General features: G+C 41.8%; 1 protein-coding gene across 1 annotated transcript; it reads left to right on the top strand.

Moving 5' to 3' along the window:
* The first annotated feature begins 1,683 nt into the window (after positions 1-1,683).
* On the top strand, positions 1,684-9,864 carry eif4g2a (eukaryotic translation initiation factor 4, gamma 2a). Its single transcript, XM_037481914.2, has 20 exons — positions 1,684-1,873; positions 2,926-3,031; positions 4,020-4,145; positions 4,252-4,354; positions 4,776-4,904; positions 4,994-5,060; positions 5,142-5,293; positions 5,436-5,546; positions 5,625-5,807; positions 5,912-6,053; positions 6,151-6,314; positions 6,411-6,518; positions 6,631-6,741; positions 6,834-6,938; positions 7,244-7,459; positions 7,561-7,819; positions 7,914-8,118; positions 8,200-8,408; positions 8,493-8,614; positions 8,758-9,864. Exons 7-20 carry the CDS (start codon positions 5,210-5,212, stop codon positions 8,821-8,823), a joined length of 2,085 nt encoding a protein of 694 aa, XP_037337811.1. The 5' UTR covers positions 1,684-1,873; positions 2,926-3,031; positions 4,020-4,145; positions 4,252-4,354; positions 4,776-4,904; positions 4,994-5,060; positions 5,142-5,209; the 3' UTR covers positions 8,824-9,864.
* Positions 9,865-10,177: the final 313 nt, after the last annotated feature.

Genomic DNA, 10,177 nt, shown 5'->3' with positions numbered 1-10,177 from the left:
CGGAAAGAAGGGGAAATTGTTTTACATCTCGTCCCAATGATGGTACTAAAAGAAAGGTCATCACTATAGACATAGGATTCATCCTGGGGGCCTTGTGAATATCAACTGCAAATTATATGGAAATCTTGCTCTTACGATGGCGTTTGAAAGGTTATGTAGTCTTCCGAACTATTAGAAATCCTCTGCGGACCATCACTATCCAACGACTTCATGCATATTAGGCTATCCATCCACAAATCCATCCATCTTCAACCGCTTAATCGGGGTCGGGTCGCGGGGGCAACAGCTCCAGCAGGGGACCCCAAACTTCCCTTTCACATCTACCAGCTCTGACTGGGGGGATCCCAGGCCAGTGCAGTGATATAATCTCTCCACCTAGTCCTGGGCCGACCGAAAGACCTGGGCTTCCCTGACCACCGGTGTCCACCACGGGGTTCGAGGGTTACCGCCCCTTGATGCACCTAAGACCTTGAGGCCACAACTCACTGCCGCAGCTTCAGCAATGGAAGTTATGAACATACACCACTCTGGTTCAATGTCCCCTACCGCAACAGGAATGTGAGCGAAGCTCCGCCGGAGGTGTGAGTTGAAAATCTTTCTGGACTGGAGCCTCCTCCAGACGTTTCCAGTTCACCCAAACTACACGCTTGGGTTTACCCGGTCTGTCCTGAGTCCTCCCCCATCCTCTGACCCAGCTCACTACCACATGGTGATCAGTTGACAGCTCTGCCCCTTTCTTTACCCGAGAGTCCAGAACATGCGGCCTCAGATCAGACGATACGATTACAAAATCATCGTCATTGATCTTTGACCTAGGGGGCTCTGGTACCACATTCACTTATGAACATCCTTATGTTCGAACATGGTGTTCGTTATGGACAATACCATATAAGGCTAGTACTTTTTTTCTATATATTTACTCTTTGCATCCCCCATGCCCGTGGGCAGAAACTAGAAGAAAGTGTATGAAACCAGCAAGTCCTCATTGAATGGTTTATTAATTAAGAATTATCCTTCAGGCTTGTCCATAAACTATGGGCATCAGGGTGGCAGTATACATTTTGTTTGGATGCTGTGTCAACAGCCTTTACCCCTCCTCCGTAGCATACCTGAGTAAAGAAAAACTGAGTCACGAGTGGCTCCAAAGTCCATACTCCGTAGTTAACACTATGCTGGGACATCCCTCTAGAGGTTTCCCTGAGAGGATCAATAAAGTTTCACTGGCGACTTTACAATCTAGATGGTCATGAAAAGGCCAAATGAAAATAAAAACTCCCTATGAAGAATCAAAATAATCTGATGAAAATCCAATATCATGACATAATTAACTGCACAGTCTAATTTTGACTCACATTTTTGTATTTGAGCTCTAAATCTGTTAAAACTGTTATAGAAATCAATATTATGAGATATTAAGTCATTTTAACTACCATACAATAATGCCAACCTGTTAAGTCAACGTTCTGACTTAATTCTTCAATTCGGATTGATATTCCAGCTGTAACGATCAGTAATCCTTAGAGCCGTGGCAAAGAATAAACCCTCTGGACAAAACATCAGACATGTTATTCGGATGAGTGCAGATTGCGAAACGTCCCTGGGTTTTCCGTGCGTAGCGTGGACGGGGTGGGATGATGACGTTGGAGATGGCACCATACAAATAGCGGCTTCCGCATGACGTAGATAAGCAGTCAGCATTCTTTCTCGGCTGTAGCAGGTTGCTATCGCCGTCTGAACCGTCGTGTTTTCAAAAGAAAATACTGCCGAACCGTGTTGGTTCAAAGACGATTTTTTGAGTCCAATTCCATCGTCTATGTTTTTTCCCTCTTTGGACGACCATCCAGCCATTACACTGACGTTCTTTTTGTAAAAGGTAAGCTACCTCGATGGGTTTCTAGCCTGGCTAAAATTCAGCTAGCTTAGCTAACCGACCGGCTTGGTAGGAAGTTCGTCTCCGTTATGATTTTATATTGGATTTTAAGCGGTGTTCTACCAATGCGAATTATCACGTTTGGTTCTGAAGGACGTCGTTGATGTTATGATGTGTAGATTTACCGGTTTTACCTTTTAGGAAAAACTCGATTGTTTTCGAAGAGTTTCGACTAACGTTAGCTTATTAGCTATTAGCGTACCGGCGGCCTGCTGAACAAAACCTCTCAAGATGTCGCTGTGTGGACATCCGGTGCCTGAACAAAGACTTCATAAAATCAGCTGATGCGATTTTCTTTTTATTCCGTTCTTGGGCATTTTATATCTCAATCTATTATTACGTTGCGTAACATAGCATGTGTGAAGTTACAGGTCACTCGTTATAACGCCCTGATTTATTTTTTCCCCATTTTTTTCTTTTTGGGAAAATCTTTTTCCTTTTTTTCGGGAAATGAGTTTGCGCCGTGTACTGTTAGCAGATGAACACATCTGTGCTTTACAATTCAACCTCGATCCAAATACACAAAATTATTAATAATCGTCGCGTTAAGTGACATAATTCCAACGTGGCACGTGTTATCCCAATTTCTCCCTTTTCCCGTAGCGCTGCCATCGGTGGTTACGGTTTAACGAGGTTATATAAGGTTAACATGGGCACAGGGTCAACGTTGGATTATGGTTAAGACTCACAGAAGACGGTTTACCAAAATCAGTCTGACTGTTTCATACTAATCAGAAACGCGAAGTGCCACAACACCGCCAGCTTAGTGTTCGTTCAACGCAGCCACGATGCTGCTACGCTAATGCTACAATTCCGATTTCTAATTAAAATGCGAGGACAAAGACATCCGCTAATTTTTTTTACAACTACACATCTGTCGGCAGATGTTTTTAAAGCGAGCTTGTAATGTGCTTGATGATACTCAAACGTGACTGCGTTTAAGAGCGATTAGCAGTGAGCTAACATGTTCCCTTTGTATCCGCCTCTGCTTGCAGGTCGCTCTTTCCTTCCCTCTCCCGGAACATTATTCTTTTCAGATATACTTTGTCAAGCCGCCAAAGTGGAGAGTGTCGTTGCGTCAGGGGGTCCTTCTCGTTTCAGGTATTGATCATTACGCTATTCCACCGGCCCTATTGATACTGATGAACCCCCCCCCCCCCCCCCCCACAACATATTAAGTAAAGGATTAGGCTCACATCTCCTTATGTTAAAGTTAAAACCTTTTTTTTCCTTTTTTTTGTGTCGCAGTGTGGGGGGAGGAGGTGGGGGTGCACCTCAGCACTATCCCAAGACTGTCGGCAACAGGTGATTTTGAAGTTTCCTTTCTCATGGAACACCTAGTCATTAATCTTGATATTCAATCCATAATCATTTTAAGCTTAAACTGCACTTGCACATTTTTATGGTTACGAACATGTGGGGAATAGTTGTGTAAGTGTTTCCTTTAACCATGTTGGTACTACACACCACTCATGATTTTCTTGTTATAATAAGTTTACTTTACAGTCCATTTTGCCATTGGTTCATGTTGCTTCAGCATAGTCCTTAAGATTTTTGACATCAGCTGAAATCACTTAAGCTTTATAATGTTTTCAGGTGATTAAACGGTGTTAAAGTAGGCATCTTACCTTTCAGGCAAAATGGTTCATAGAAGTCAACGTAAACATTGTATCTTGCAGAGATTAAACATTGTCAAGAGTTGCCAAAAGTGCCATAAATGCTGGGAAACCAATTCTAGCGTTTCAACGATAAGATCCTGCGTCAACACTAGTAGTGCAATAAAAGCACTTTCATCATCACCATAGTGTTGCCTGAGTGTTACTCTCATCAAGCAACTTTTCTTTAGTAATTCAACACGTTTATGTCTCAAATGACTTGCAAAAAACGTTCGCTCATTGGCGAAAGTCACTCTATGTGGTTTTTGGGTATCCTATGGATCCTTTGATGGTCTACCTAAATGAATGAGTTGGGGGCATCGATGACAGAGGGGCATCTGCGATGGTGGTGCGGAAATATATTTTTAAAATTGTGTTTATACCAATGGATCGTTATCAGTATTGACTTCTGTTTTTTTTTTTGTTGTTTACAGCGAGTTCCTGGGGAAAACCCCAGGTTCTGGCGTTCAGAGATGGTTACCTTCTCGAAGCACTAGACGAGATGCCAACTCCTCCAACGAGAAAGGGCAAAATGATGCAATCTTTAGGAAAGTGAGAGGGTAAGTTTCCATTTCCTCAAGGTACAATGCTTTTATTAATTGTACGCCTGGTCCGTGATACCTTTCTGTGACTTCTTTTTAACTCGTGTCCATCCTCTTCTTTTAGCATCCTTAATAAGCTGACCCCAGAGAAGTTTGACAAACTATGCCTGGAGCTCCTCAATGTGGGTGTGGAATCGAAACATGTTTTAAAAGGAACCATCCTGTTGGTGGGTATTTTAGTGTATTCTAAGAACCACCATAACATGATCATTTGAGAAGCATTGTGTAAAGTTGTTCTAGTCCTATTTGGAAGTGAGTGGGCCGTAGTCCTCTAGTGGGAACATTTATATGGCGTCCTAAATTCTATACAGTGAAATTTAAAGTCTTTCTATTTGCAATGAGGACTAACGACGCACAAAAACCAAGCAGTCATACCCTATTGAAATAATACAACAAGGGCGTTATTCATTCTACTTTACTACAGGCTAGCATGATATGGTGGGTGCCGAGGAGTAATTGGCAGTTCTAAATCACAAAAGTATCTTCACGCTACTCTTTGTCTGCTGCAGCCTCTCCTCTAGCGTATGGTAATGTTGGTGGGGGGATTGTCATAACTGGTTGATTTGACTTTTTAAATTTTTATTCTAGATTGTTGACAAAGCCCTCGAAGAGCCAAAGTATAGTCAGTTATACGCTCAACTATGCCTTCGCTTGGCAGAGGATGCACCAAACTTTGAAGACCCGACAGAAAATCCAGTAACAAATAAGCAGAATACTGTAAGTTTTGACATAATTTGCACAAGGATTTTGTTGGCTTTACTGCTCTGTGGTAGTGTCTGTCAATTTTCTAACGATTTGTTTTACAGACCTTCAGACGGCTTCTGATTTCCAAGCTTCAAGATGAATTTGAGAACCGCACCAGAAACGTTGAACGTAAGGGATTTGAACTATGACATGGTGGTTTACTGAATTAATTGTTCCTTGTAGTAAACTCTTGCCTCCTCCGCCCCATAGTCTTTGACAAACATGACAATCCACTCACCTCCGAAGAGGAGGAGCAGCGTGGGATTGCAAAGAGCAAGATGCTGGGCAACATCAAATTCATCGGGGAACTTGGCAAACTCAACCTCATCCATGAATCTATCCTTCATAAGTGCATCAAAACAGTAAGTACTACTGATTTGCATTTACATGTTTTTTTTTTCCTTCCCATACCTAATTTGTAATCTCTTACTAGAATGGCACTTAGTATCACAATGCCATGCTGGTAAAGAAATTAGTACTTACCTTTTTTTTTTTTTTTTTAAGCTTTTGGAGAAGAAGAAGAGAGTCCAACTCAAGGATGTGGGTGAAGACTTGGAATGTCTCTGTCAGATAATGAGAACAGTGGGACCTAAACTTGATCATGAAAAGGCTAGGGTGAGTGTGCCGAAAACGATGCAAAAACGACCTCATCTCAAAATGTTTTGTTGCATAACAAATGCCTTCTCCTTCCAGTCCTTGATGGATCAGTACTTCAGCCGCATGCAATCCTTAACTAACAGCAAGGAATTGCCGGCTAGGATTCGGTTCCTGCTGCAGAACACCGTGGAGCAGCGAGCAAACAACTGGGCCGCTCGCAAAGCGTATAGTGACAATGGACCAAAGACGATCAACCAAGTTCGTCGGGATGCAGTAAAGGTTAGCGGCCTGGTCTAGTTTTATTTAAATAGTGTGTACAAAGAGGGGTTGTGTTATTCAACATATGTACTGCAATCTCACTGGATTCCGTCTGTGCTTTGCAGGATTTGGGTGTTTTTATTCCACCTCAAAATGATGGCATGAGAAATGAATTCTTCATGGAAAACTCCTCCTTCTTACCAACAAGGATCAAATTTGACAGAGAAACTCTTGGTGGGCTGGCTGATATGTTTGGACAAATGCCTGGTAGGTCACTGCTTTTATTCCCTTGTGAGATAAAAAAAAAAAAGTTTCAGTCTCATTAATAAGTATCGATCCTTTTTTTGGAAATGTTTTTGTGCAGGAAGTGGCATTGGTACTGGTCCAGGAGTCATTCAGGACCACTATTCCCCAACTATGGGACGTCATCGCACAAATCCACTCTACAATGGCCACATTGGAAACAGCAACGGGTCACACCAGCCTCAATTTGAAGCGGGAAGCAAGCCGTATACAAAACCAAACCAGGTACATACATCTACGATCATTTTTCAGGACTTGAAACTGACTGCGACGACTACTACACCAAAATGAATTAATCACAATCTTTTTTTTTTTTTTAAGGGGCAGAGTTCACCTGTTTTCAACCACAAACAGAATCACGCTGTGCAGATGCAGGCTAAAGATATGGCTCCACGATTTGGCAAGAAGGGGAAAGTCAATGCTGATGAGGTAAATTGAGACTTTTTTTTTTTTTAAAGGGGACACAATAGCGTGGGTCCCATTAATAAAGCTTGTTTCAGCTGGACTAATTGTGTGAAACCTGCGGCCTTCTCCAATCTAGATCAGTCTGAGGCCAGCGCAGTCCTTCATCTTGAGTAAAAAACAAATCCCGAAGATGCAGCCACAGATGACCATGATCCCGTCAAGTACCCAAGGTTCCATACTCGGACAGGTAACTTTCTATGATTACAAAGTAATGCGGCGAATGTTTATGATAATGATGGGTTCCAGACGACACGCATTCATGTGGATTCATTTGTTTAGTCTCCACAGCTTGGTCTGAAAATCAATCCCCCACCAATTCAGGAAAAACCTGCCAAGGTTACCAAAAAGGCTCCTCCTACAAAGGAAGAGTTGCGCAAAATGACAGTAAGTTAACTAAGCATTTCACTTTGTTGGGGTAACAATGTTGGATTAATATTATCAGGCTGGTCAAAACAAAAAACTGACCTAGTTTCCCTTTTTTAAAGAGAAACCATGTGTTTCGAAAGGTACTTTCACTTGTTTCTTTTGCTCCATGTGTGATAGCAAATTCAATGTGTTTTTTGGTGCGATTTAGATATCTGCTGTGCCACTATATCCAGGGCAAACATTGGAGCCATATGACTGGAATTGATTAAATAGGCAGACCACGGAGTCATTTGAATCCTTCACAACTGTTCTTTTCTTTTCAGGAGACATTGGTGGCAGATTATCTGACCAACAAGAACATCGAAGACTCTGTGAATGCTGTGAGAGAGATGAAGGCACCAAAGCACTTTTTGTCCGAGATGCTGAACATGATCGTGGTCTATTCCCTTGATCGTTCAGATGAGGATAAGGAGCATGCAAGCACCCTGGTCCTTGCTCTCTGCACAGAGGGTCTTGCCACAGGGGAAAATCTAATGCAGGTCAGTGGTTCGTTTAAAAAATATATATATATATTTTACATATAATTCAGAAAGTATAAACATGTTTACTCTGCCTTAATTACTGGTTTTTTATTTGACAGGCCTTTTTGAGTGTCCTGGACCAGTGTCCTAAGATCGAGGAGGAAATACCACTGGTGAAATCGTACCTGGCACAGTTTGCTGCACGCGCGATCATCACTGATCTTGTCAGCATCTCCGATTTGGCCCACCCTCTGGAGAATGGTGCGCATTTCCCACTATTCTTGCTCTGCCTGCAGCAGATTGTCAAGCTGAAGGACCGTGATTGGCTGGCTGACATATTCCAGCAGAGCAAGGTCAACATGCAGAAGATGCTACCTGGTACGTCCAACGTTCTCTGGCCTTATTTTTATACTTAATGTTGTTGGTTGGTTTCTCATGTCTTTTGCTAATCCTTTTTTGTATTGCTTCATAGAAATTGACCAGAACAAAGACCGGATGCTGGAGATTCTGGATGGCAAAGGTCTCAGCTTCTTGTTTCCACTGATGAAACTGGAGAAAGAGCTGTTGAAGCAGATCAAAGTAGATCCCTCTCCCCAGTCCATCTACAAGTGGATCAAAGACAACATCTCTCCTAAACTCCACACCGACAAAGGCTTTGTCAACATACTCATGACCAGGTACAGATGTGGACAATGCCATGCTAAAACTACTGGCCTTCATCAATCGAACTGCATATTGATAGTGTGTTTGTCTGCCAGCTTCTTGCAGTACATTGCTTATGAGATCAACCCTGACGATGACGAAGAGCAGCTCTCAGCACCCACTAAGGAGCAGCAAGATGAGGAGAAACAGCAGCTGCTGGCTTTCAAGCCAGTGATGCAGAAGTTCTTACACGATCACATTGAGCTGCAAGTCGGTGCGCTGTATGCCCTGCAGGTTCACTGCAATACCAAGGGGTTTCCCAAAGGTATTTACAAACGTATAGTAGCTTGGGCGCAAGTCGGGTACTAAACAGGGATGCCAAAGCTTAATGTTTACTCTCCTTTTCCAGGTATGTTACTGCGCTACTTTGTCAACTTTTATGACATGGAAATAATTGAAGAAGAAGCCTTCCTTTCATGGAAAGAAGATGTCACCCAAGAATATCCAGGGAAAGGAAAAGCATTATTTCAGGTAATGTGTAGGAGGCCTCGTACTGTTGATGGAATCTAATATGGATATGATTAATGCAAGACTCCCACTTGGTGTAGTACTGTCTACAGTTGCACCAGAATGCTAAATACATTTCTCTAATTGAGATGGTGTTTTTGGTGCAGGTGAACCAGTGGCTGACCTGGCTTGAGACTGCTGAAGAAGAAGAGTCTGAGGATGAAGAGTTCTAAGGAACAGGCCAAAGCCATGTGTTATCAGGATGCAATGAATACTTTTTTTTACTAGTCTCCATATGCCCCTCGTCTTGTCCCCAATTCCTTTCCCCTCTTATTGAATAATTTCCAACCACTGTTACAATTCATTCCTCTATGAAATGTTTTGCCAGAGTCACCACCATTGTAGTCCTATTGTATTTATGCTTTCCCTTCGATCCAATTTGATGTCTTGCAGCAACGGTTTTTGACATTTCAATCTTGGTATGTTTTCTTTCAAAAGTAAACAGTATTTTCCAGGAAACTGTACCAGCACCAAAACCTGACCCATCTTATCACCTGTTACATCTGGTAGGAGTTACTAAGTGCTGCCATAACTATTTAGTTAAACTGTTTACAAACGAGAAGCATCTTTAACATACTTCAAAGAGACATTTGTCATCGTCTGCATTTTGGTAAATCGGTTTCTTGGTGACCTTTGCTCGACATCATGAGTCATTGCATTAGTAGGATACGATTTCCTTTGTAGAAACCATCCTGTGAGTTGTGGTTTTGGGCTGCCATAATTATAATAGTTTAATGTGCTTGAAAGCAGACTTTTTTTTCCTGATAATTCATAACACTCTAGATTTGGATAATGGGCTGTTTTTCATTTGCACAGTGTGATTTCAGTTACCTTCATTTAGTTTAAAGAATCAAACTCTTTTTCTCTACAACTCTTGTGCTGTTAGACATGGATCGGTGTGGCCTTTTTAATTTATCAATTCATATGGATATACCTCTTATGTATCTCGGACTATACTTGAATGTCTCGGTTTTATCATTGAGACAGCCAAAGCTTAGTTTCCTGTGCACCAGTTGTTCACCACCATGTGTGGAAATTTTACGTTGGTTTGCCATATTTGTCGAGTTTTTAAATGGTCTTTTTAATCTTCATGAAATAACAAAGAATGTACTGTATGTGTACACTTTCTCCTTCTTTCGGGGTGTCACCATGATAAGTGCAAGAAGTTCAGTGTGCAACTACAGATCAACCTTAAATAAAGTTTAACAGTTTAATTCTTTGTCCTAAAGATTTATTTTTCCCTTTGAAACCTAACCTGCCTCAAATCTCCAATGCTTTATTAGTGGGGTCCATCTTGCCTTCAGCACATTTATTAGATCAACCCCATGAGATGCATCATCTCGTTTTCATGGGGGTCCTCCAGATCAACCAAGCAACAGATAAGTTACTATGAAAAAAAGAAATTGATTTTATCATTAAGTCCCACCCGGATGAAACCCTCAATGTATCGAGTAATGTTCAGGGAGAAGTCAAAGCGTGACTATTTGATCACTTGTGCACGCTGGAGCTTCCAATGACTTTAGTGTA

Source organism: Pungitius pungitius, chromosome 4, assembly GCF_949316345.1.
Source record: "Pungitius pungitius chromosome 4, fPunPun2.1, whole genome shotgun sequence".
Classification (NCBI taxonomy): Eukaryota; Metazoa; Chordata; class Actinopteri; order Perciformes; family Gasterosteidae; genus Pungitius; species Pungitius pungitius.
This window is presented reverse-complemented; position numbering and strand designations above follow the sequence as displayed.